Below are 27692 nucleotides of genomic sequence, written 5' to 3'. Positions count from 1 at the left end.
TTTCCGCTTCCTCATTCGTCTGGGGCCGCGGGGGCCGCTGGGAGAGTTGCTGTCTGCGGGTCCGGTGCGGGGTGACCGCAGGAGACCCCGGAAACTGCGTCACTGGCGGCGGCGCCTCATTAATATACAGACTGATTAACATAATGTCCTGATCGCGGCTCCGCTGTGTGTGTACAGGCGGCTGTGCGGGCTGCGGCATCCGAGCGGTGTGCGGCCTGGACGGGATGGGGGACAGCAGGGGTGAGTGCGCCCGGGGCTTTGTTACACCGCGGGAGGAGGCCTCCCCGCATGATGGGGGTCGTAGTACTGCGGGTGGGGGCGGGGATTAGATAGAGGGCTGGGGTGAATGCTGGGAATTGTCGTACTGCAGAGGTGATAGAGGGCTACAGGGAATGCTGGGAGCTGTAGTACTACAGGGGGTGCACGGGATGGTGAGGGTTGAGGTATTACACATTGGTATGTCAGGACATGTTGGGTGCTGTAGTACTGCAGTTACGATAGAGGGCTACAGGGAATGCTGGGAGTTGCAGTACTATAGGTAGATACTAAATGGGATGGTGAGAGTTATGGTATTATTACTTGATATGTTGGCATCATGGGTGTTGTAGTGCTGCACAGATGATAGAGGGCTGAAGTGGATGATGGGAGTTGTAGTAGCAGCTAGTAAAGGCTGACACAGGATGGTGGGGGATTACAGATTCGTAACTTATGTCATAGGAAATGATGGGAGTTGTACTACAGAGATGCCAGGTGGCGGCAGTTCATGCTGGAAGTTGTAGTACTGTAGGTAGAATGAGACTGGTGGCGTTACAGGTTGGTGTGTCAGGACTTGGTGAGAGTTGTAGTACTGTACAAAATAGCGTGACGCAGGATGGTGAGAGGTGTGGGGTCACAGTTTGTAATAGATGTTCTAGGAAATGATAGGAGTTGTACTACACAGATGCTAGAGGGCTGCTGTTAGTGCTGGGAGTTGTAGTACTGTAGGGAAATAATGATGAATTGGCATTACAGGCAGGTATGTCAGGACTTGTTGGGAGTTGTAGTACTGTATATACATAATGATAAATAGCGGCAGGGGATGGTGAGAGTTGTGCGGTTACAGTTAGTAATAGATGTCTCAGGACATGATAGGAGTTGTAGCACTGTGGAGATGATAGAGGGCTGCAGAGCATGCTGGGAGTAGTAGTACTGTGCCCAGATAACGGCTGCAGGATCTGCTCAGTGTACATGGATGTTATACCCGGGGGTCTCGCTCCCCCCGTCAGGCGGTACGGTGCGTCCTATAGACATGTCCTCCATGATGCTCCCCGTATATCTGCAGCTTCTACCTCCTTTTATTATGCTTTGTGTTTTGAGTCCTCTCTGCTTGCTGTCAGTGAATGGAAGCCTTAGGAAGCGAGCTAACCCTTCTTCCTGTTCTGTCCAGGCGGCCCCGGGGCCAGTATATCTGTGGCCTGTCCTCTGGGCCAGTATCAGGTGGTCTCACTGTCCACACACCGAGGTTCGAGACCCCCGCCCCATCTCATAGTGGTCACCTCTTCTGATCCTGGAAAGTCCCTTTACGTCCCTGGGCTGTACCGATACATTGCAGCAAAGTCTCAGCAGCGAGGATTGTGCCGCTGCCTCAGTTTATTGTCAACTCCTTTCTTTCTCCACAGTTTGCCATAGCCCAGACACCTCCTCGCTGAGCCCACCTTTGGGGCGCCCGTTGAGTGACACCCCCCCACCTAGCGCTCCCTTGCACCCCTCTATGATCGGATCCGCCATGACCTCCTCGGTGAACTCTCCTCTGGGAAGCCTCAGCTCTCCTTTTCCCGTCATTAACTGTTCCGTGGGCTCCCCCGGAATCCCCGGCACCCCGTCTATAGGGTACGGCCCCGTCAGCAGCCCCCAGGTAAGTGATGGGCGGGTTTCTCTGGGCACTTATCGCAGCAGGTTCGCCAGTGCGGGGGATTGACGACAACTGCTTTTCAGGGTCAAATGCAGAGAAGATCCTGATTTGAGTTTTTCTTACTGGTTTAATCGTTGCCCGACGAACAGTTTTTGCAGCTTTTTATTGTCTTTTACAGTTCTTTCCATTTTCAAGACCTCTGCTTCCTGTCAGTGGAAGTGGACTTTCTTGTTTAGTTTCCGCGATGGTGTCCGGTAGATGTGGGATGTGATGCAGAGTCTGCCGGACAAGGTCGGGATGCGTTTCAGATTTTTGGAACTAAACACTGAATACTTCCACTGACAGCAAGCGGAGATTTTGAAATCTAAGGGAACGCTTTTATTTTGTGTCCTGCGGGTGCCGACTGTATTACGCCACCAGCTCGTTGAACCCCTCAGGTGCCGTGGTCAATAGTGACTGCAGCATCTGAGCAGTTAGAGGGGATTCTGTAAATGCAGACGCCGGGGGCCAAGTGGTTGTCATGGCAACTGGAGGCTTGTAAGGAGTACGGGGCGTGCCGCGTCCGGTATCATCCTGCTGTGATACAGGAGCGTTAGTTACCAGTGTGCAGAGCACGGGGGAGGAGGAGACCTGATCTAGGAAAACCTCCGCAGTGAATACCGGGAAAAGCAAAACCAAATCGCCGTCACCCCCCACAAAAAAAAAATAAAAAAAAATGTATAATTTAACCGCTTGCCGTCACACTAACGCTGATAGGCGTCAGTGCGGCGGCTCTCTCAGGTCTCAGCGATGCCTGTTGGCGTCATCTCGTGAGACCCGAGATTTCCTGTGAACGCGCGCTCATAGGATCGCGCAGGTCACAAGTTAAACTACAGCCTGCCAGCGCTGATCATTCGCTGGCAGGCTGTAGATGTTAAAAAAATCGCATCAGAAAGGTATATTGGACGCTATTTTGATAACAGCGTCTAATATACCTGCTACCTGGTCCTCTGGTGGTCCCCTTTTCTTGGATCGACCACCAGAGGACACAGGCAGCTCAGTAAGTAGCACCAATCACCACACTACACTACACCCCCCCTGTCACTTATTAACCCCTGATCACCCCATATAGACTCCCTGATCACCCCCCTGTCATTCATCACCCCCCTGTAAGGCTCCATTCAGACGTCCGTATGTGTTTTGCGGATCCGCACATTGCCAGAACTATATAGAAAATGCCTTTTCTTGTCCGCAATTGTGGACAAGAATAGGACATGTTCTATATTTTTGCGGAATGGAAGTGCAGATCCGCAATTCCGGATCCGAGCGGGACAAAGTTTGTCCCCATAGAAATGAATGGGTCCGCAATTCCGTTCCGCAAAATGCGGAACAGAATTGCGGACGTGTGAATGGGGCCTAAGGGTCCCTTATCACCGCCAGTTAGTTAGCCACTTGTTAGGTAGTTAGCGCCCACCGCAGTCACTGATTAGTCGCTGATTAGCGTCATCGCTGTCTCTAATCAGCACTAGTACTATATAGTATCTGTAAGTGATCAAGACTGATCGCAATCAGATCTATATAAGTACATTAGGGTCACCTTAGGTTCTACAAAAAACGCAGTGTTTGCCCGATCAGGCCTGATCTTGTGCGCACACTTGCGTTCAGTCCGCCCCACCGCAGTGACAGAAATGTTTTTTTCTGATCACTGCAAAAACACTGTAAAATCTTGAGCTTTTTGGATCTTTTTTAGCGATCGCAGCTTTACTTCGCAAGCACTCCTATGTCCTTTCACCTCTTCTTTTTTTTGCACATTTTTTGGCAGAGATTTTTTCATCCACATTGATCGATGCGAATGAAGAAATCTGTGCCGTTCATTTTTTCTTTCAGCCCAGAGGCTGAACGGAAAAAAAATATATCTCATTACCCGTATGCTCAATATAAGGCCTTATGCACACGACCGTGCAGTTTTTTTGAGGTCCGCAAGCTGCGGATCCGCAAAAAACGGAGGGCGCCCGTGTTGACTGCCGCAATTTGCGGAACGGGCGCCAGCAATATAAATGCCTATTCTTGTCCGGAGCCACGGATGCGGACAGCACACAGAGTGCTGTCCGCATCTTTTGCGGCCCCATTGAAATGAATGGGTCCGCATCCGAGCCGCCGTTTTGACCCAAACAACGGTCGTGTGCATGAGGCCTAAGGAGAATAGCAGAAACTCCTAATGCTGGCCATACATGTAATGATTGCAGAGACCCTCAAATGCCAGGGCAGTACAAACACCCCACAAATGACCCCATTTTGGAAAGAAGACACCCCAAGGTATTCGCTGAGGGGCATATTGAGTCCATGAAAGATTGAACTTTTTGTCACAAGTTAGCGGAAAGGGAGACTTTGTGAGAAAAAAATAAATAAAAATCTATTTCCGCTAACTTGTGCCCAAAAAAAATAATCTTCTATGAACTCGCCATGCCCCTCAAAGAATACCTTGGGGTGTCTTCTTTCCAAAATGGGGTCACATGTGGGGTATTTATACTGCCCTGGCATTCTAGGGGCCCTAAAGCGTGAGAAGAAGTCTGGTATCCAAATGCCTTCCTAAAAAGGTACTCGTTGGACTTTCGGCCCCTTTACGCATCTAGGCTGCAAAAAAGTGTCACACATGTGGTATCGCCGTACTCAGGAGAAGTAGGGCAATGTGTTTTGGGGTGTCTTTTTACATATACCCATGCTGGGTGAGAGAAATATCTCTGTAAATTGATAACTTTGTATAAAAAAATGGGAAAAGTTGTCATTTAGGGTCCATTCACACGTCCGTTTTTTCTTTCCTGATCTGTTCCGTTTTTTGCTGAACAGATCTGGACCAGATCTGGACCCATTCATTTTCAATGGGTCCTGGAAAAAAACGGACAGCTCAATGTCTGATTTTTTTCAGGACCCATTGAAAATGAATGGGTCCAGATCTGTTCAGCAAAAAACGGAACAGATCAGGAAAGAAAAAACGGACGTGTGAATGGACACTAACAGAGATATTTCTCTCACCCAGCATGGGTATATGTAAAAATACACCCCAAAACACATTGCCCAACTTCTCTTGAGTACATCGATACCACATGTGTGACACTTTTTTGCAGCCTAGGTGTGTAAAGGGGCCGAAAGTCCAACGAGTACCTTTAGGCTTTACAGGGTTGCTCACAATTTAGCCCCGCCCAAAATGCCAGAACAGTAAACACACCCCACAAAGGACCCCATTTCGAAAAGTAAACACCCCAAGGTATTCACTGAGGGGCATAGTGAGTCCGCGGGAGATTTTTTATTTTTTTTTGCCAGAAGTTAGCAGAAATGGAAACTTTTTCCGCTAACTTGTGTCATTTTCCGCTAACTTGTGAAAAAAATAAAAATCATACATGAACTCCATGCCCCTCCGCGAATACTTTGGGGTGTCTTCTTTCTAAAATGGGGTCATTTGGGGGGTATTTATACTAGGGATCGACCGATATTGATTTTTTAGGGCCGATACCGATAATTTGTCAACTTTCAGGCCGATAGCCGATAATTTATACCGATATTCTGGGTATTTTTATTTTTGAGGGAAAAAAAATTTTCCTACACAAATCTGCTGAAAATTAATGTTTATTGTTAACGTGTATTATTATTTATTTTTTTTGTAAATCTTTTTCATTTATACTTTAATATTTTTTTATTTTTTTTTTACTAACTTTTAGCCCCCTTAGGGACTAGAACCCTTGTCCTATTCCCCCTGATAGATCTCTATCAGGGTGAATAGGAGCTCACACTGTCCCTGCTGCTCTGTGCTCTGTGCACACAGCAGCATGGAGCTGAACATGGCAGCCAGGGCTTCAATAGCGTCCTGGCTGCCATGGTAACCGATCGGAGCCCCAGGCTTACACTGCTGGGGCTCCGATCGGAGGAGGAGGGGATCCTGTGGCAACTGCCACCAATGATTAATACTGGGTGGGGGCGCACTGCGCCACCAATGTTTTTACTATTGGGATGGGGGTGGGGGGCGCACTGCGCCACCAATGATTAATACTAGGGGGCTTGAGGGGGGGGGGGGGGCGCACTGCGCCACCAATGAAGATACCTCTCTTTTACATACAGGAGGCGGGAGCTGGCTGCAGAGTCACATAGCCGGCTCCCGACCTCTATGAGCGGTAGCTGCGATCCGCGGCACCTAAGGGGTTAACTACCACGGACCGCAGCTGCCGTTCATAGAGGTCGGGAGCCGGCTATGTGATTCTGCAGCTCCCGCCTCCTGTATATGAATTAATGAAAGACTTATCTTCATTGGTGGCGCAGCGGCCACAGCCCCGCCCCTCCTCTTGTCTCCTCTCCTGCCATTGGCGGCAGCAGCATCACAGGGGGAGGAGACACTGCTTCCTTCTCCCCTGTGCTGCGGAGGGAACACAGAACGCGCTGTCAGCAGCGCGTTCTGTGTTCCCAATACGTTATCGGAATATCGGCAAAATAGATGCCGATACCGATAACGTTCAAAATCCTCAATATCGGTCGATCCCTAATTTATACTAGGGGTGCACCGAAATTCCGGCAGCCGAAAATGTACCTAATCCATTTCGGCCGATATGGTTACATATCGGCCGAAAATATGGGGTGTGGGATTTGTCACCCACCATCTGCGGGCGGGCGCCGGGCGGGCGGTTTACTGCATCTTTATTTTACCTTACAATCGTGACGCTCCAGTAACAACTCTGCAGGCAGAGCGGAGGGCGGCGTAACGTCACTTACTCACGTGACGCGCCTGCTCCGCCTCCTTCTTTCATAAAGTGGGCGGAGCAGGTGCGTCACGTGAGTAAGTGACGTTACGCCGCCCTCCGCTCTGCCTGCAGAGTTGTTACTGGAGCGTCACGATTGTAAGGTAAAATAAAGATGCAGTGAGTGATGCTGTGAGCAGCAGGGCCGGGGCTGTTATGGGTAGGGGGATCGGTCTATGGCACTGCTATGGGGAGGGGGGATCTGTGCACTGTTATGGGGAGGGGGGATCTGTGCACTGTTATGGGGAGGGGGGATCTGTGCACTGTTATGGGGAGGGGGGATCTGTGCACTGTTATGGGGAGGGGGGATCTGTGCACTGTTATGGGGAGGGGGGATCTGTGCACTGTTATGGGGAGGGGGGATCTGTGCACTGTTATGGGGAAAGGGATCTGTGCACTGTTATGGGGAGGGGGGATCTGTGCACTGTTATGGGGAGGGGGGATCTGTGCACTGTTATGGGGAGGGGGGATCTGTGCACTGTTATGGGGAGGGGGGATCTGTGCACTGTTATGGGGAGGGGGGATCTGTGCACTGTTATGGGGAGGGGGGATCTGTGCACTGTTATGGGGAGGGGGATCTGTGCACTGTTATGGGGAAAGGGATCTGTGCACTGTTATGGGGAGGGGGATCTGTGCACTGTTATGGGGAGGGGGATCTGTGCACTGTTATGGGGAGGGGGGATCTGTGCACTGTTATGGGGAGGGGGGATCTGTGCACTGTTATGGGGAGGGGGATCTGTGCACTGTTATGGGGAAAGGGATCTGTGCACTGTTATGGGGAAAGGGATCTGTGCACTGTTATGGGGAAAGGGATCTGTGCACTGTTATGGGGAAAGGGATCTGTGCACTGTTATGGGGAAAGGGATCTGTGCACTGTTATGGGGAAAGGGATCTGTGCACTGTTATGGGGAAAGGGATCTGTGCACTGTTATGGGGAAAGGGATCTGTGCACTGTTATGGGGAAAGGGATCTGTGCACTGTTATGGGGAAAGGGATCTGTGCACTGTTATGGGGAAAGGGATCTGTGCACTGTTATGGGGAAAGGGATCTGTGCACTGTTATGGGGAAAGGGATCTGTGCACTGTTATGGGGAAAGGGATCTGTGCACTGTTATGGGGAAAGGGATCTGTGCACTGTTATGGGGAAAGGGATCTGTGCACTGTTATGGGGAAAGGGATCTGTGCACTGTTATGGGGAAAGGGATCTGTGCACTGTTATGGGGAAAGGGATCTGTGCACTGTTATGGGGAAAGGGATCTGTGCACTGTTATGGGGAAAGGGATCTGTGCACTGTTATGGGGAAAGGGATCTGTGCACTGTTATGGGGAAAGGGATCTGTGCACTGTTATGGGGAAAGGGATCTGTGCACTGTTATGGGGAAAGGGATCTGTGCACTGTTATGGGGAAAGGGATCTGTGCACTGTTATGGGGAAAGGGATCTGTGCACTGTTATGGGGAAAGGGATCTGTGCACTGTTATGGGGAAAGGGATCTGTGCACTGTTATGGGGAAAGGGATCTGTGCACTGTTATGGGGAAAGGGATCTGTGCACTGTTATGGGGAAAGGGATCTGTGCACTGTTATGGGGAAAGGGATCTGTGCACTGTTATGGGGAGGGGGGATCTGTGCACTGTTATGGGGAAAGGGATCTGTGCACTGTTATGCCCATAACAGTGCACATATCCCCCCCCTCCATAACAGCGCCACCCACAGATCCCCCTCTCCATAACAGCGCCACCCACAGATCCCCCTCTCCATAACAGCGCCACCCACAGATCCCCCTCTCCATAACAGCGCCACCCACAGATCCCCCTCTCCATAACAGAGCCACCCACAGATCCCCCTCTCCATAACAGCGCCACCCACAGATCCCCCTCTCCATAACAGAGCCACCCACAGATCCCCCTCTCCATAACAGAGCCACCCACAGATCCCCCCCCCCTCCATAACAGAGCCACCCACAGATCCCCCTCTCCATAACAGCGCCAATCATTAAAAAAAAAAAAGTATTTTAAAAGTATTTGGGCAAAAAGGCAGTTTCGGTTTTCGGTAAAGGGCATCCTGAATTTTCGGTTTCGGACCAGAATTTTCATTTCGGTGCACCCCTAATTTATACTATCCTGGCATTCTAGCACCTCAGGAAACATGACAGGTGCTCAGAAAGTCAGAGCTGCTTCAAAATGTGGAAATTCACATTTTTGTACCATAGTTTGTAAACGCTATAACTTTTGCGCAAACCAATAAATATACACTTATTGGATTTTTTTTTATCAAAGACATGTAGCACAATAAATTCTGACCCAAACTTGTATAGAAATGTAATTATATTTGAACAATTTTACCAGAGAAAGTTAAAAATACACATTTTTTGAGAAAATTGCGGCCTATTTTGATTAATATCAGAAAAACTAAAAATGTCAGCAGCAATCAAATACCACCAAAAGAAAGCTGTATTTGTGAGAAGAAAAGGAGGTAAAATTCATTTGGGTGGTAAGTTGTATGACCGAGCAATAAACCGTTAAAGTTGTGAAGTGCAGAATTGTAAAAAAGGGCCTGGTCACTAGGGGGGTATAAACCTGTGGTCCTTAAGTGGTTAAAGTCGTAAAAACGATAAAAATCATTAAAAACCATATAAATGTGGTATCTCCGTAATCGCACTGACAGAGTTAACACACTGTACACCCTAACAACACTGGCTAAGGCCTCCGTTTTTTGTGTTCGGTATACGGAACAATTCATTTCAATGGGTCCGCAAAAAAAAAAAACGCAATGTACTCCGTATGCATTCTGTTTCCGTATTTCTGTTCAAAGATAGGACATGTCCTATTATTGCCCGCAAATCACCTTCCGTGGCTCCATTCAAGTCAATGGGACTGTAAAAAAAAAAAAAAAAAAACTTAAAAAAATAAAAAAACGGAAAAGCATCCGTATGTCTTCCGTATCCATTCAGTTTTTGCGGAACCATCTATTGAAAATTTTATGCCCAGCCAATTTTTCTATGTAATTACTGTTTACTGTATATGCCATGCTGCCGTTTGCGATCTGCGGAAAACCGGAACGGCAAAACGGAACGAAAACGGGCCGACCTGTTCCATGTGCTCTTGTCAGCTGAAGACATCGGTGTTTCTCCCATTGCTGTGGAGAATGATGTCTTATTATATGCAAATGAGCCTCTAGGAGCAACAGGGGCGTTACCATTACACCTAGAGGCTCCACCCTCTCTGCAACTGATGTTCCCTTTGCACTTTCTTTGAGAGGACCAGGCAGTGAAGAAGTCATCACACCCGGCCCTGTCAATCGAAGTGCAGAGGGCATGACCGTTGCAGAGAGAGCAGAGCCTCTAGGTGTAATGACAACGCTCCCGTTGCTCCTAGAGGCTCATTTGCATATATTAAAACACCATTTTCTCAGCGATGCGGACACGTAGGAACATGGGACCTTTAGCTTCTACAGTACAGAAGGGTCTCAAAACGTTGGCATTAAAAATCTAACTTGTCCCGCTGAGAACAAGCCCCGTGCGGCTGGAGAAATAATCCCTGGAGCCTTAAAGGGATTCTCTGGGAATTTGATATTCTCTTCACTGATCATAGGGGTGTCAGGTGTCACCCACCCCCCACCACCCCCACCAGTCAGCTGGCCTTCATTGGTCAGTCCTATCTAGGTGACTGGGGCTGAGCTGCAATACCATGAGCAGCCACTATACAATGGACGGCGCTGTGCTTGGTGAGCTGGGAAGAACTGGGGTGAGTACTGCCGCCTCTTCAACAACGGATCGGCGGGGTTCCTCACTGATCTGATGACCTGTTCTAAGGATAAGCCATCGGTATCAAACCAGGAGAACCCCTTTAATGGCCAGAGTAGACTCCGTTCTTAAAGGGGTTTTGCACTAATTTCCCGACCCCCTCAGACCGGTGGGACCCGCATTGTTGATCACACTTACCTGATCCCCGGCTCCGGGTCCCAGATCGTTCGCTCCCCGGCCTCCGCTGCTTCCCGTTTGACTCCGCTTCAGCCAATCAATGGCGTCATGCCAAATGGTCATGTGACGCGAGGGGTGCAGATCACCTCCCCGGCCACTGATTGGCTGCAGTGGCGTCAAACTGGAAGTTTACACGGAGGGACCGGAGACTAGCAGCGGAGGCTGGGGAGCGAACGATCTGGGATCCAACACCAGGTATCGGGTAAGTAACCTCACCGACGCGGGTCCCACCAGTCTGAGGGGTCGGGAAATGGCGCACATCGCCTTTAAGGGGTTTTCTTTCTATCAGATGTGATATGATGTCACCCCTGATGGGACCCTCAGAATGAAGGGGCCCCCTATGTGTGCACTCATACACTTTATTTATTCCCCCCCTCCCACCTTTTGCAGGTTTTCGCGGGCAAAGTCTATGGGGCTATGGCGGCATTATTTGCATCTATTGCATTCTTTATGTTTTGCTGCTTGTGAGTGCGGTGACATTTTTTCATACCTTGGTCTATAGGGAAACATGCTTGAAAAAATAAAATAAAACAGCCAATGACACGTATGTGGCGGTGAAGAAACCTGGTTTGGGGGGTCTCTTCATTGTCACTGCTGTAGGTGCTGTTGCTGGATCTCGTGTGCTCTGGACGGTCACGTGTAATGAAGTCCTGGGCTGACATCTGGTGACTCCGGTCTCGTGTTCATTCAGTTTTACGTAATTAAAGGGGCGGTCCAACCTGGAGAGGTTGTTTATATGAATTGCGACCCCCCCCTTCCCCTGTCACTCTCATATTTTCCGGTCACATTTTTGGTCCATCTTGTCACGTGAACACTCGGCGCATCAGAGGGACTGGGGAGTGAACACCGGAGGGGGAGCGGTGAGGAGGAGGAGGACAACTGCTTGTGTTCTTCTCTGACTCCTTTGAAACATGTAGTTTGCAATTTTTTTAAAAAAAAATTTCACTCGAAAAGTGGCGCATGCAAGTGATAAATCTCCCCCAATGATTTCACCAGCAGAATAGTGAGTGCAGCTCTGGAGTATAATACAGGATGTAACTCAGGATCAGTACAGGATAAGTAATGTATGTTCACAGTGACTGCACCAGCAGAATAGTGAGTGCAGCTCTGGGGTATAATACAGGATGTAACTCAGGATCAGTACAGGATAAGTAATGTAATGTATGTGCACAGTGACTGCACCAGCAGAATAGTGAGTGCAGCTCTGGGGTATAATACAGGATGTAACTCAGGATCAGTACAGGATAAGTAATGTATGTTCACAGTGACTGCACCAGCAGAATAGTGAGTGCAGCTCTGGAGTATAATACAGGATGTAACTCAGGATCAGTACAGGATAAGTAATGTATGTACACAGTGACTGCACCAGCAGAATAGTGAGTGCAGCTCTGGAGTATAATACAGGATGTAACTCAGGATCAGTACAGGATAAGTAATGTAATGTATGTACACAGTGACTGCACCAGCAGAATAGTGAGTGCAGCTCTGGAGTATAATACAGGATGTAACTCTGGATCAGTACAGGATAAGTAATGTATGTACACAGTGACTGCACCAGCAGAATAGTGAGTGCAGCTCTGGAGTATAATACAGGATGTAACTCAGGATCAGTACAGGATAAGTAATGTAATGTATGTTCACAGTGACTGCACCAGCAGAATAGTGAGTGCAGCTCTGGGGTATAATACAGGATGTAACTCAGGATCAGTACAGGATAAGTAATGTAATGTATGTACACAGTGACTGCACCAGCTGAATTGTGAGTGCAGCTCTGGAACATAATACAGGATGCAACTCAGGATCAGTACAGGATAAGTAATGTAATGTATGTTCACAGTGACTGCACCAGCAGAATAGTGAGTGCAGCTCTGGAGTATAATACAGGATGTAACTCAGGATCAGTACAGGATAAGTAATGTAATGTATGTTCACAGTGACTGCACCAGCAGAATAGTGAGTGCAGCTCTGGAGTATAATACAGGATGTAACTCAGGATCAGTACAGGATAAGTAATGTAATGTATGTACACAGTGACTGCACCAGCAGAATAGTGAGTGCAGCTCTGGAGTATAATACAGGATGTAACTCTGGATCAGTACAGGATAAGTAATGTATGTACACAGTGACTGCACCAGCAGAATAGTGAGTGCAGCTCTGGAGTATAATACAGGATGTAACTCAGGATCAGTACAGGATAAGTAATGTAATGTATGTTCACAGTGACTGCACCAGCAGAATAGTGAGTGCAGCTCTAGAGTATAATACAGGATGTAACTCAGGATCAGTACAGGATAAGTAATGTAATGTATGTACACAGTGACTGCACCAGCAGAATAGTGAGTGCAGCTCTGGAGTATAATACAGGATGTAACTCTGGATCAGTACAGGATAAGTAATGTATGTACACAGTGACTGCACCAGCAGAATAGTGAGTGCAGCTCTGGAGTATAATACAGGATGTAACTCTGGATCAGTACAGGATAAGTAATGTATGTACACAGTGACTGCACCAGCAGAATAGTGAGTGCAGCTCTGGAGTATAATACAGGATGTAACTCAGGATCAGTACAGGATAAGTAATGTATGTACACAGTGACTGCACCAGCAGAATAGTGAGTGCAGCTCTGGAGTATAATACAGGATGTAACTCAGGATCAGTACAGGATAAGTAATGTATGTACACAGTGACTGCACCAGCAGAATAGTGAGTGCAGCTCTGGAGTACGGTTGCACCGGGTATCGCATTATCCATACCCAATCGATACTTTTGTACCGGTATCGATTAGATACCGTGATTTGCCATTTACCGATACTAGGCTGCGCTCGGCGCGCCATGTTCTCTCAGCACAGTGGAGAAGGAAGCAGTCTCTCTCTCTCCCTCCTGCTGCCACCAATGAGAGAGGGGCGGAGGAGGGGAGGGACTGTGGCCACTGCGCCACCAATGATATCTTAATACAAATACAGGAAGTGGTTGCTGCACCTGAGGGGTTAACTGCCACTGATCGCTGCTCCCTGTCATAGAGGTCGGGTTCCGGCTATGTGTTTATGCCGCCAGCACCCGCCTCCTGTATTTGTATTAATGGTTTAGTTATCATCATTCGTGGCACAGTGCACCCCCACCCCAGTGTTGTCATTGGTGGCAGTGGCAGCTTCTGATTGGAGCCCCAGCAGTGTAAGGCTACATGCACACAAACTTATTTTGTTTGTGACCGTTCCGTGTTTTTTTTTTTTTTTGCGGATAGGATGCGGACCCATTCATTTCAATGGGTCCGCAAAAAGTGTGGACAGCACACCGTGTGCTGTCCGCATCAGTATGTCCGTTCCGTAGCCCCACAAAAAAAATAGAACATGTCCTATTCTTGTCCGTTTTAGGCATTGTTACAATGGATCCGGAAAAAAAATATAAAACAGACGGCATACGGATGTCATCTATTTTTTTTTTTTTTTTTTTTCGGATCGGCAAAACACATACGGTCGTGTGCATGTAGCCTTAGGCTACATCTATACGACGACATGTGACAGGGCACAACTACACTGCAACATTTGTAGCGCAACATATTGTTGCAATAATGTCGCGCGACAACTTTTATAATGGCAGTCTATGGTGTCGCACTGCAACATGCGACGCAACAGTCACAGAAAAATCCATCTCGACTGTTGCGGCGCAGTCGCAGCATGTTGCATGTTGCAGTGCGACACCATAGACTGCCATTATAAAAATTGTCGCGCGAAATTAGTGCAACCAAATGTTGCAGTGTAGTTGTGCCCTGTCGTGCGACACATGTGGTCGTGTAGACCTTGCCTAAGGCTACATGCACACGACCGTATGCGTTTTGCCGATCCGAGAAAAAAAAAAAAAAGATGACATCCGTATGCCGTCTGTTTTTTTTTTGTTTTTTTTGCGGATCCATTGTAACAATGCCTAAAACGGACAAGAATAGGACATGTTCTATTTTTTTCACAGTGCTACGACAAATGTCGTCGTGTAGACGTAGCCTTATCCTGGGGCTCTGATCGGTTACCATGGCAGCCAGGACGCTACTGAAGCCCTCTATGGGGACCTCCCTGCTGCTGTGTGTACTATGCACAGGGCAGCAGGGAGAGTGCGAGATCTATCAGGGGGAATAGGACAAGGGATCTAGCCCCTTAGGGGGGAAATAGTTATTAAATAAAAAGTAAAAAAAAAAAAAAACACCAAAATATTAAGTATAAATCCCTCCCTTTCCCAATTTTACATATAAAATATATAAACATATTACATATCGCCACGTTCGAACAGTCCAAACTAGGAGTGGGCGATATGGCCTAAAATCTATATTGCGATATATTTTTAAGCATGTGCGATATATTGTTTTCTATATTTGGGGGGGTGTTTTAAACTTTTTTTTTTTACTTTTTATTTAATAACTATTAGCCTCCTTAAGGGCTAGAACCCTTGTCATATTCACCCTAATAGAGGTCTATCAGGGTGAATAGGACTTTACACTCTCCCTGCTGCCCTGTGCTTTGTGCACACAACAGCAGGGAGCTGACCATGGCAGCCAGCCTCTCATGTGCCCCCCCAGCCTCTCATGTGCCCCCCCAGCCTTGTAGTGTTCATGTGCCGGCCATATCCCGGCCCCTATGACTGCACGCTGCGATCCGCCGCAATTAACCCCTCCAGTTGAGGGGTTAATCGCGCGGATCACAGCGTCCTGTCAGAGGTCGGGTGCCGGGAATGTTCTTCAGTCTCTGCATTGGTGGCAGTGGGCAGTTCCGATCGGAGTCCCAGCAGTGTAATGCTGGGGCTCCGATCGGTTACCATGGCAGCCAGGAGTCACGCTACTGAAGTCCTGGCTGCCATGGTATGTTAGTGAGCAGCATTATACTCACGTGCGTCGTGGCTGCTGGGCGCTCCTTCTTCTCATAGGTCTGTGCGGCGCATTGCTAATGCTATAAGCATTAGCAATGCGCCGCACAGACAGAAGAAAGAGCGACCGGCGGCCACGGCGCACGTGAGTATAATGCTGCTCACTAACATACCATGGCAGCCAGGACTTCAGTAGCGTGACTCCTGGCTGCCATAGTAACCGATCGGAGCCCCAGCATTACACTGCTGGGACTCCGATCGGAACTGCCCACTGCCACCAATGCAGAGACTGAAGAACATTCCCGGCACCCGACCTCTGACAGGACGCTGTGATCCGCGCGATTAACCCCTCAACTGGAGGGGTTAATTGCGGCGGATCGCAGCGTGCAGTCATAGGGGCCGGGATATGGCCGGCACATGAACACTACGTTGGTATTCAGGCGTTCATTGGTGGCGCAGTGGCCACAGTCCCTCCCCTCCTCCTCCTACTCTGTTCTTATTAGTGGGCAGCGGTGCACAGTGGGGAGGGAGGGACTCCTCTCCTTCTCCACTGTGCCGGCTCAGGAAACCATGCTGCGCGCCGAGAGCGCGATCATTCACTACCGCTCCGTGGTCATATCGCGGTCCGGCGATATGCACAAAATCCATATCGTGGCACAAATTTATATCGCCTATATAGCCCACCCCTAGTCCAAACTATTAAAATATTTTTAAAAAATCTCCTATGCGGTAAACGCCGTTACAGGGAAAAAAACAAACAAACTGCGTCATTCGCCATTTTTTTTATCACCTTTTCCCCCAAAAAAAATTGGATCGGACTGTTCGATTATGGGCCGGGCGTTCCATAAAATGCGTAATGCAGGCTGCTTATTTTTTTCGAATGGTATCTGGTATCTAGTATCGCAATACTTTTTTATGGTATCAAAATACTACTCTGGATATAACTCAGGATCAGTACAGGATAAGTAATGTATGTACACAGTGACTGCACCAGCAGAATAGTGAGTGCAGCTCTGGAGTATAATACAGGATGTAATTCAGGATCAGTACAGGATAAGTAATGTATGTACACAGTGACTGCACCAGCAGAATAGTGAGTGCAGCTCTGGAGTATAATACAGGATATAACTCAGGATCAGTACAGGATAAGTAATGTAATGTATATTTACAGTGACTGCACCAGCAGAATAGTGAGTGCAGCTCTGGAGTATAATACAGGATGTAACTCGGGATCAGTACAGGAGAAGTAATGTAATGTATGTACACAGTGACTGCACCAGCAGAATAGTGAGTGCAGCTCTGGAGTATAATACAGGATGTAACTCGGGATCAGTACAGGAGAAGTAATGTAATGTATGTACACAGTGACTGCACCAGCAGAATAGTGAGTGCAGCTCTGGAGTATAATACAGGATGTAACTCAGGATCAGTACAGGATAAGTAATGTATGTACACAGTGACTGCACCAGCAGAATAGTGAGTGCAGCTCTGGAGTATAATACAGGATGTAACTCAGGATCAGTACAGGATAAGTAATGTATGTAGACAGTGACTGCACCAGCAGAATAGTGAGTGCAGCTCTGGAGTATAATACAGGATGCAACTCAGGATCAGTACAGGATAAGTAATGTATGTACACACTGACTGCACCAGCAGAATAGTGAGTGCAGCTCTGGAGTATAATACAGGATGTAACTTATGGTTGATAATATATTAAGTAACTTCAGTTTTTATGCAGTTCATTTTTTTTAGCGGTTTCTCTGTATACTGTAAATCTTTTATAGTCTTTTCTCTTCCCCTCCTCCGTACAGATAAATTCCACCGTGAACCTCTCTGGCCTGCATCCTGTCAGCTCTTCTGAAGACGTGAAGCCTCCTCTGGGGATGAGAGTCATGGGCGGCCATCCCAATGGAGGATCATCCAGTGGAAAGCGGCTGTGCGCCATCTGTGGAGACCGCTCCTCTGGTAAGGGCTGGTCCAGTCCGGGACGTGCACCTGCCTCATACTCATCATTGCATCGGATTCTGCGGCGCGCTGTCCTCCGGCGTCTGCTCAGTTGTCAGATGTAGCGTGTCCAGGGTAGAGTTCATTAGCGCGACCACTGCCTGGAGATGATCCAAATCCACTGGAGAGGAAGTTGTTTTTAGTGACCTGTAGACCCGTGGTTTGCATTTGACATCCAGGGTGGCCGCCTAACCGTGTCCGTGGCCAGACGTTTGACGGGTTCTTCCAGCTTTTAGATATTGAAGACCAATTCTCCAGATACATTATCGATATCGGATCGATAGAGGTCCAGCACCCCTACCGATCAGCTGGTGCCAGAAGCTAAACGGTGGACGAAGCTGGAAGCAGAAGGCGCTATGCACTGCAGCTTAGCACCCTTTCCTTTTGGGCCCCCCGACGGCATTTGTCAGGGAGATAAAGATGGATCTATTGGATTGCGGCTCCATGAACCCCGTCGTTCTTGGGGTGATGAGCCGCTGCTCAAGGAGTCTGGTAGCGGGTTTCTGGCAACTCTCTGTACAGGGCACATGCACACTTGGCTGATTGGGAATGTGTATGAGGGAGGTCAGGTGGAATGGGCACCAGGGTGGATCATGCTCAATTAGGGTTGATCCTGCTGACAGATGGCTCTTTAAAGGAAATCTGTCACCTTTGGTAGTTGTATCATCTGAGACATTGGGGATATAGAGACCTGCACCTATCCTACAAGAGGGCCCCCAAAGTGACCGAGAGTGATCCGGACAAGTCCAGCCACCTCTCTATTCTCTTCTACAGATCTGCTGCAAATAGCTGAGCCAACGCTTGGCAGTTTTCTGAACTCCCATAGAAGCGAATGGAGGGTGGCCGTTCCTGTGTGGTTCACTCTCGTTGACTTTGGGGGCCCGCACCTATCTGACATTGGTGGCATATCCTAGCGACATGCCACCAATATCTCAGAATGTACAACCCCTTTAAGTACAGTAATACATGTGTAGAAATCTGCCGCTGACTGCAGATCAGTCATTTGTATGTCGACACTCGCCCCCATTCCCCCACTGTGCGCCCACAAATCGGCCGTGGATGCATAGAGAGGACTTCTCCTGGAGCCCTTCACTATCTGCACGTGCACAGGAGTCCTCTGACCACATTCCGTGGCTGGTTTGTGGGGGTATCGCCATACAAATTACTGATCTGCAGTCAGCGGCGGGTGTACTGTGCATGTATTACTGTCCTTCGGGGTGACACATTCTCTTTAGGCTTCAGTCTCACGACTGTAGTGTTTTGCGGATCCCGGCCCATATGCGTTGCGCAATTGCGGCAAGAATAGGACATGTTATATGTTTTTTGCGGTGCCGCGGAATGGAACTATGGATGCGGACAGCACACGGTGTGCTGTCCGCAACTTTTGCAGACCCATTGAAATGAATGCGTCTGCATTTGCGGACCGGATTACGACTCCTTCATACAGTCATGTGACTGTAGCTTGACCAGAGTAGTGCGAGCACAATAAGGCCCTGGGGTTCATGGCCACGTTGGACTCTGTGGCCCAGATCTGTGTACGTGTCTTGCACGGATCATTATGTATACAGGTAACTGGTCCCATAGTATATTCACAGAAACCTGACGTTTTAGCAGCGGTGTGTAGACTTTTTATATCCACTGTAGGTGAGCACTCGCCGCTGGCACGGGTCACTGCCTGCTGTTGTACTCGTACTCCAGGTTTCTGGAACCTCTGCCAGTCTTCAGAGGTTGCCAAAGACGCGGGGCGTAGCTCATTACCTGCAGGCCTGTACCCACCCGCAGCTGGGAGAGGGACGAGCAGTGACATGAAGAGACCCAGATAGGATCTCTGGCTGGGAGTTATTGTCCCTCGGCTGGAGGTCACTGGTGACACAGAAATACATTTCTCCAGATGAAAGGGCCTTCGGTTATTACTGGGGATAAACCGATTCGGCCCGAGTCGCATTAACGCTCGCTCGCCCGCTTGTGTCTTGCAGGGAAACACTACGGGGTGTACAGCTGTGAGGGCTGCAAGGGCTTCTTCAAACGCACGATCCGCAAGGACCTGACCTACACCTGTAGAGACAACAAGGACTGTATCGTGGACAAGAGGCAGAGGAATCGCTGCCAGTACTGCCGCTACCAGAAGTGTCTGGCCACTGGCATGAAGCGGGAGGGTAAGTGAGCGCTCGCCGCCCGGCACCATCGCCTACCCCTCCTTCTGTCATAAACCGCCATTGCATTGTGTCACGTTTCTACACTGCACACAAGGCGACGTTCTGGAGACTCGCCCTTAGGGTCCATTCACGCGAGCATGCGGCAGCCATGCAAGTGTTGCAGACTGGGTCCACGATCCACAAATCCCAATCCCTTCCATGGGTTTCTGGGTCCGTGCGCTGCAAAAGATAGGACGTGTACTATATTTCGCTGCGTCTTGTGGATTGTGTGCAACACTGGCACGGCAGCATTACAATTTTTTTTTTTTTAATAGATATTCTTCCCGGAGGGCTCTATAGACTTAAAGGGGGTTTCCAGATGCTCCAGGGGCTAGGTAGGAACGGCCATAATCCTGGACAACGCCTTCAAAATGGGCAGGTCTTTTAAGGGATTTATTTTATTTCTTTTTTTTTTACCCTCAGCGGTGCAGGAAGAACGTCAGCGAGGCCGGGAGCGCGAAGGAGAGGCGGAGTACAGCGGCTCAATAAACGAGGAGATGCCTGTGGAGAAAATCCTAGAGGCGGAACTGGCGGTGGAACAGAAGAGTGATCAGAGCCTCGAAGGCGGTGGATCTGTGAGTACCGCGTGATCGGGCCCTTGTGATATCAAATAACTGAATATGAGAAATTGTAGAGCAGGGTCCGGCATTCGAGCCGTGGATGATGGGCTTCTTCCCTTCTCTTCGTCCTCAGCCCAGTGATCCGGTGACCAACATCTGTCAAGCTGCTGATAAACAACTTTTTACTCTTGTGGAATGGGCCAAGAGGATCCCGCACTTCTCTGAGCTGCTATTGGACGATCAGGTTATACTGCTTAGAGCAGGTAAGAGATCTTCTACCCGCAGGGCTATAAATGTATGGAGGCTGCCATTGGATACGGCCTAGGTTATGGGTCTGCAACCTTTAACTGTTCTGAAACTACAACTCCCAGCATGCTCCATTTTCTGACTTGGGCAGGGTGCTAAATGGCCTTAAAGGGGTTGTCCGCTTTATTCGCATTGCTGACCTATCCTCAGGATAGGTCATCAATATGAGATCGTCAGTGGTCGGACTCCCAGCACCCCGGCCGATCAGCTGCTTGAAGAGAAGGCTGCACTTGGACGAGCCCTGCCTTTTACCTGCTCGCCGACGACATCGCAGCAATGAGCTATGGCGTCCCCATTCACTTTTTAAGGGGATCTTCTCCTTCCTATACACTTGAGTGGTGTCCCATAGAAGTGAATGGGATGGTTTAGGTGTAATCACACCCGCTCACGAGGTGGTGCCGGGAGTCGGACCCCTGACAATCTGATATTGATGACCTATCCTGAGGATGAAGCGGACAACGCCTTTAAGAGAGACCAGTCCTGTGTGGAGACTCATTGGCAGTGATCCATGGGAAACCAGTATGCAAAGAGGTGTCTCCCAAGAAAGAGAACCATCTCGCCAGCGCCACCTATTGGAAGTGGCTTCCTATGAGTCAAGATCTGACCTACAAACCTTTGGGATTTAACAAACCAGATATCCAGTCATAGACAGTATGGAGGAGGATGCTAGCTGGTTCGGTGCAAATAACACACAAAGATGAAGATGTTCCAATGATTAAGTTGTCAATCACGTACAGAAATGAAGTTAAATACCTAAGAGCTAACCTGAGAGTTAGAATAATATACCTTTATTATTTTCTGTAGATGGGTATACATACAAGGTGTCCAAAAATAATCTCCCAAAAAGAAAAAATTGATAAAGGAAAAAAAAAAAAAAAAAAAAAATATATACACACACACATATATACAATCTCAGTATCAGGAAGAGGATGATAGGGTAAATGGGTGAACTTTCCCTATTTTACCCTAGAATTTTCTCATCCCAGGGTTACCCCCTGATGGTGGAGGTTCCCTGTCCCCGTTCCTAGAACCTGGAAATTCCCTATCCAGACCCGACCAAAATATATCCAATAGTCGACGAATATACACGTACAGAGAGATGACTGTAATCTCTTGTTGGATATAAACAAAAATATAGAATATAGATAAAACATAAAGTGACCCCAACGCGTTTCACCACAACTTTGAGGTTCATCAGGGGGTTATGAAAAGATGGAAACAATACATGTAGGGATTTTAGGAACAATAGGATATATATGGAGGATACTTAGCTCCTGAGCCGGTAGTGGAGGAGGTATACATCACGATAATCAGCAAACAAACCCAGCTAAGGGGTAACCTAAAAAACAGATATACCAAAGAGATTATGATGTATTCAAAAAAGAGAAGTACCGATATAGGTAAGTGCCACAAGGTTTACTCACTGGCTGGGGACCCACAGGACGTATCCGGCAGATATAGAGCTGATGGTAAAGTGGAGCTTCCGCACGCCGCTCAACTGTGGAACGCAACGCGTGACTTACTGTTGGTGCAACGCAAAGGACGTGCAGTGTGATTTACAGGCGGAGGTGAGAGGATTCTCCCATAATATATCGCTTAGATCTGAGCATAATCTTATAACAAACTAATATTTAGCGAAAGGGACCATCAGCGCACAGGGGGGAAATTAATTGTTTTTATAAAGGGGATATTAAATAGATAAAAGGCAAGGGGTCCCCTTAGATGAGGAGGCATCCTAAGTAACACACATTAATAGTGAAGTGGTGATGAATGTAAGTCACCAGGAATAGGGTGCTTCCTGCAACACAGAGGTACCTTTAAATATCAGAAGCGGAAGCCATTAAAAAACAGAGACAAAGACGACAGCGGAGAGAAGGTATTATGTGTCAGTCAACCTTTCGTTTAAACCTCCGGGTGACGGAGCGAAAGCGATAAATCCATTCAGTCTCCTTTTTGGAGACTCTTTCGATCCCAGTCACCCTTCCTAGGGGACAGAGGGACGGCCTCAAGTGCAGAAAAACGGAGGGCTTTCAGATCGCCATTATGACATTCGTTGATGTGATCCGCTCCAGGTGTGTTATTGAGCTTTATTACCTCATTGATGTGTTCACACGCCCTCCGCCTCAGTTCTCCGAATGTCCTCCCGATATAGTCCTTAGGGCTTGTGCACTGACGGATGTAGACTACTCCCTTCGTTTTACAGTTAATAAAATCCCTGATCAAGAAAATGCGACCGGTGACAGAACAAGTGATGGTTTTTGTCGCACATATAAAATGACAGGCCTTGCAAGTACCACACCGGAAGACCCCAGAGGGTTTTCTGTCCAGCCACGTGCCTTCTCTCTTGGTGGCTGTGGACCAAGCGGTCTTGTAAACTCCTACCCTTTCGATACGTAATCTGTGGGAAGGGAGAGATGGCCTTAGTGATATCCATATCTGAGATTATATAATAATTATTTTTTCTTTCTTTTTGGGAGATTATTTTTGAACACCTTGTATTTATACCCATCTACGGAAAATAATAAAGGTATATTCTCACGTCAGCTCTTGGGTATTTAACTTCATTTCTGGTTCAGTGCAAAGCCTTAAATGCAGCTTAGACTATATTCCCTTGTCAAATCCCAAGGCTTGTTGGAAAGCTGGATTTTCACTCAGGCGGCCACTTCCAATAGGTGACATTGGGGCGATGGTTCTCTTCCTTGGGAGATGCCTCTTTGCGTTTGGAATTTCTGAGAACAGGTGAGTAAGTGCGAGTGCTGGGAGCTGGTTTCACAATGGCACAGCTATACAGGTTTCATGTATATCTGAGTACATGGCGTGTGAATTCTTATAAATCATAATTGGCATCTAAGGGCGATTCCAATATTAAAGGGCTTTTCCGGGATTTTCATACTGGTGAACTGTTCTCAGGATACGTCATCGGTATCTGATAGGTGGGGCGGTCTGACACCTGGGACCCCTGCCGAACAGCTGTTTGAGAAGCCACTTGCGCTGCCACCTTCTCCGTGCTCGCCAAGCATAGCGCTATACAATGCACGCTGCTGTCCTTGGTAAGCGCGGAGAAGGCTGCGGCGCTCACAAGAGTGACATTGGCTTCTCAAACAGCTGATCGGTGGAGTTCCTGGGTGTCAGACCCCCAAGATTCAGATATTGATGACCTATTCTGTAGTAAATCCCGGAAAACCCTTTAAAGCAGGCATGCTCAACCTGCGGCCCTCCAGCTGTTGCAAAACTACAACTCCCAGCATGCCCGAACAGTCTACAGCTATCAGCCTACAGCAGGGCATTGTGGGAGTTGTAGTTTTACAACAGCTGGGGGGCCGCAGGTTGAGCATCCCTGCTTCAAAGCCTATATGCCTCTCAGTCCTGCTCACTGGGACCGCTCTTCAGAGCTTCCATAGCTGTAAAGCAGAACATACCGGATGTCGCCTGGTTTTAATACAGCTCTTGGGTAACGGGTTTTAACCTTCCTGTATTGATCTTTGTGTCTCTTCAGGATGGAACGAGCTCCTCATCGCTTCTTTCTCCCACCGCTCCATCTCTGTGAAGGACGGCATCTTGCTGGCCACAGGACTGCACGTCCACCGTAACAGTGCGCACAGTGCCGGCGTGGGGGCCATATTTGACAGGTAAATGGGAAAGTAGTCCAATTTCTAGCCTCTCGTGACCCCCCAGTATGCTAGCGTCTGACCCCTGTCTGTATCTTGCAGAGTTCTTACTGAGCTTGTGTCTAAGATGAGAGACATGCGCATGGACAAGACTGAGCTCGGCTGTCTGCGAGCAATTATATTGTTTAACCCAGGTAAGTCTTTATGGCAGCGGACCATCTCGTCTGGTCTTCATGGTTTCCTGAGACTGTAAACGTGATAACTTGGTGCTTCCATTATAGAAGGGCGTCCATTGGCCCTCAGGTTGTACATATCCTTATATTCTGTGTCTCCGCTTTTGTGTAGATGCCAAAGGACTGTCAAACCCGGGAGATGTGGAGGTTCTCAGAGAGAAGGTCTATGCATCTTTGGAGTCGTACTGCAAGCAGAAGTATCCAGACCAGCAGGGGAGGTGAGGCCTGGGAAGAGCGACGACAAATGCTGCACCTGTCAGCCGAATCAACCCTATTAAACCAGGCATAATGCCTAGTAGGGCTGACCCTGCTGATTTAAAAGCATGCCAATAATATACAGTTTGGGTGCTTCTTTCTGTAGAAAAAAAATGCTTCTAATGCATTTGCACATGAGCAGTTACGTCCACCGAGGGCGGGACCAAGCCACCTCGTGCACCAGTGCTCTTCCTCCTCCTTCTCGATGGTTCCTGCATAGTCATCTTGCCTGGCCCTGTCCATCAAGTAGAGGCAGGGGCGGGCAGATGAACCAGGAGGAGCAAGGCTGCACAGAGTCACTCGGCCCGCCCTTGGTGCACTTAACTGCTCATTTGAATATGATTTTAAGTATTTTTTCTCCAGAATGATGTAAACTACTATCAAGGCCACCCCTACCTGGTATTTGCCTGGTTTAGTAAGGTTGATCCTGCACTGATCTTGTTGTCCAATAGCTTAGTGGGATGCTGCATGCCAATCGCTTACTCTAAGGTCATGGGAGGTTACATTACCGTTAGTGAAATCTGTGATTCTGGTCCAGGAGAATCTGTACAGTAACTGTTGGTAAGGTGCCACCCTACACTGGGCGGCCATGTCTGCAGTCCTCCGCTGACTATTTCAGTTTGGGTGGTAGAAGTAGAGATCAATGTTTTTCTAATTTACCTACTTGTGTTTGCTTTAGGATGTGTCTTAATGGGGTTGGCCCATCTCAGACATTGATGGAATATTATCACTGGCAGATGCCGTCAGTGTCGGATCAATGCGGGTTCTGCCTCTGGGACCCACTTCTATCTCCAGAACGGGAGCCACGAAGTGAAGAAGAGCACACCGCGCATGTACGGCATGGTCTTCATTGACTGCAATGGGAGTTCCAAATATCGCCCTTGTGTTTCGAAGGTCCCATAGCGGTGAATAGAGAGTGTCTTTATTGTGAGAGAAGTGTTGGCCCCACGTCTGGGACCTGCTCCTATCTCCAGAACCAGGATACATGGCCATCCTCCATCCTCCATTCACTGCTGTGGGTGTTCTGAAAGTAGCCGGGCACTAGCTCAACTATTTCCAACAGTCCCATAGCGGTGAATGAATAGGTGGCCGCACATGCACCGGGCCTGTTTGGGACATAGCGGCGGGTCTCACCTCTGTTCGACATTGATTGCATCCTAGCGATATGCCACCCGAGTCTGAGATGGGAATACCCCTTTAATACTTTTGTCTGCTTCTTCCTTAACCTCTTCTTCTGCTTTTCCCCCCCAAGGTTTGCAAAGTTGCTCCTCCGCCTCCCGGCCCTGCGCTCCATCGGACTCAAGTGTCTGGAACACCTCTTCTTTTTCAAACTCATTGGAGACACTCCAATAGACACCTTCTTGATGGAGATGCTCGAGGCACCCCACCAGCTGTCGTGAGAGACTTGACCGTAGCTGCAACCTGCTGCTCCATTCTGAGAGACGGCTAGAATACATACTCTAATAGATCGCTTCCAATTGGAGATTTATATAGGCACCTCAAAAAGCTACCCCGAGAGATGGCCTGAACTGGTGACAGACTGCTGGTCCCCTCCGGTGACAGATCTCGGTCTTCTCTCTCTCTCATAGATGCATCCACCTCAGAAGGGTTGGACTGAATGCAACTAATTTGTAGGGCGCGTTAATGAATGGCCCAAAATAGACCTAACCTTCCTGGTACCTCCCGAAATTGATTACAACCTAATGACTGCTGCTGAGGCTTCCACTAATCATGAAGACGTGGGCTCCACGAACTTTGGGACAAGGGTTTTTCCTTTTTTTTCATTCAGACACTCCTATGCAATATCCTTCATTATGCTAAAAATGGATGTCTTGGAAGTGGGGCACCCACCCGTGCGTGCCAGAAGGAGCTCTTCTGAGAGATGCGAACTCTATGACGGAGACCTGCGCCAAGTGGCAGCCATCTTGGTAAAGGACTGTTAAACGGAAAAATGGACTATTGACGTTTGGTATTGATTCCTGGGGTTCTCTGTATAACGTGTAAGGAGTTCAATCTGTTCAGTCGATTCAGAACAGACCCCCGCGCCCCACCCTGTCTGGCTTTTTAGGTGCCCTGTTTGATTACTGCACTTATTAGGGTAGAGGGGTGACTACTTGGGTGAAGGGGACCTCTGTATGATTTCTTGGTGTCGCTCATTAACTCTGTTGGGGGGGGCTGTTGCTGGCGTCTCTGCTTTTTTCCTTGGTGGTGGTGGGGGGGGGGTTTATCTTGAGGAAAACGAGGGATCCCTGCACCTTGATCTTTTCCCTCGAGGAGAGATCCATGACTTTTGACTCCTCTGCTTGGTTCAACCAGTTCTTATACGATCAATGATGTATTTGGAAGGAAGATTATTGTATTGCACATGATTTTAAGACTTTGGGGTGAGAAAAAGACCTGTCTCCAGATTATTTTTATTTTTTATGCATCCAGTTTGCTGGTTTCCCATAATATAAGATTTTATTTCTAATAACCTGCCCTGGGCAACGAATTGGTATTTGGGAATCGGCACCCACAGCGATTTCCCCGTTGATGCCTGGTTTTAAGGTGTGGTGTGTGCCCCCTCTACTTTTTAAGAAGGTTTTTTTTTGCTGCTAGATCACGCCCTTCGATGTTTCTCTCCCCTCCCCGTCATCCTTAATGTCTCCTTTTCATTTCTCTTTCCCTCTCAATTGAAATCCCCCTGAAGTTTTAGCCCGTCGTGTCCGTCTATCTCACTCACTGTAATCGGTAAACAAAGTTGTGTCGCCGTCTTAATCCAGCCCTTGCCTGCGGATACGAGTGATGTCACACGCAGAAACCCAGCCACACTTTGTTATATACACTTTCTAGGAGGCAGTTCCTCGTGGGAGGGGATGGTAAGGTAGGTGAAGACTCCTCCCACCGGTAGCCCCGCCCCTACTCTGCGCTCGTTTATTATTCCTGTTGCTTGGAATGAATATTAAAGAGAATTTAGCTCTGTCTCCTGGTTCTTACTTTTTCATCTTGCCGTTTTTGGAACAGGGACCTTTTACTCCAAGTTTTTTCCCCCGAACCGTAAGTTACTGGACA

The 27692-nt window shown here is 48.3% G+C and overlaps 1 protein-coding gene across 3 annotated transcripts; it reads left to right on the top strand.

Annotated features, from left to right (window-relative positions):
* Positions 1-27604, top strand: RXRB (retinoid X receptor beta). Of its 3 annotated transcripts, XM_040442600.1 has the most exons (11): positions 1-240; positions 1659-1894; positions 17265-17445; positions 19461-19640; positions 19955-20014; positions 20103-20254; positions 20373-20502; positions 24042-24174; positions 24256-24347; positions 24499-24604; positions 25894-27604. In XM_040442600.1, the coding sequence occupies exons 1-11, from the start codon at positions 225-227 to the stop codon at positions 26039-26041; spliced, it is 1434 nt and encodes a 477-aa protein (XP_040298534.1). In that variant the 5' UTR covers positions 1-224; the 3' UTR covers positions 26042-27604. The 3 variants fall into 3 exon arrangements, with proteins under 3 accessions (XP_040298534.1, XP_040298535.1, XP_040298536.1); XM_040442601.1 differs by lacking the exon at positions 19955-20014 and having other exon boundaries at positions 2-240; positions 25894-26041; XM_040442602.1 differs by lacking the exon at positions 19955-20014 and having other exon boundaries at positions 3-240; positions 17292-17445; positions 25894-26041.
* The last annotated feature ends 88 nt before the right edge of the window (positions 27605-27692 follow it).

The sequence above is a fragment of the Bufo bufo genome, chromosome 8, assembly GCF_905171765.1.
Source record: "Bufo bufo chromosome 8, aBufBuf1.1, whole genome shotgun sequence".
Lineage (NCBI taxonomy): Eukaryota > Metazoa > Chordata > Amphibia > Anura > Bufonidae > Bufo > Bufo bufo.
Note: the sequence above shows the minus strand (reverse complement) of the source record. Positions and strands in the feature narration are given on the sequence as shown.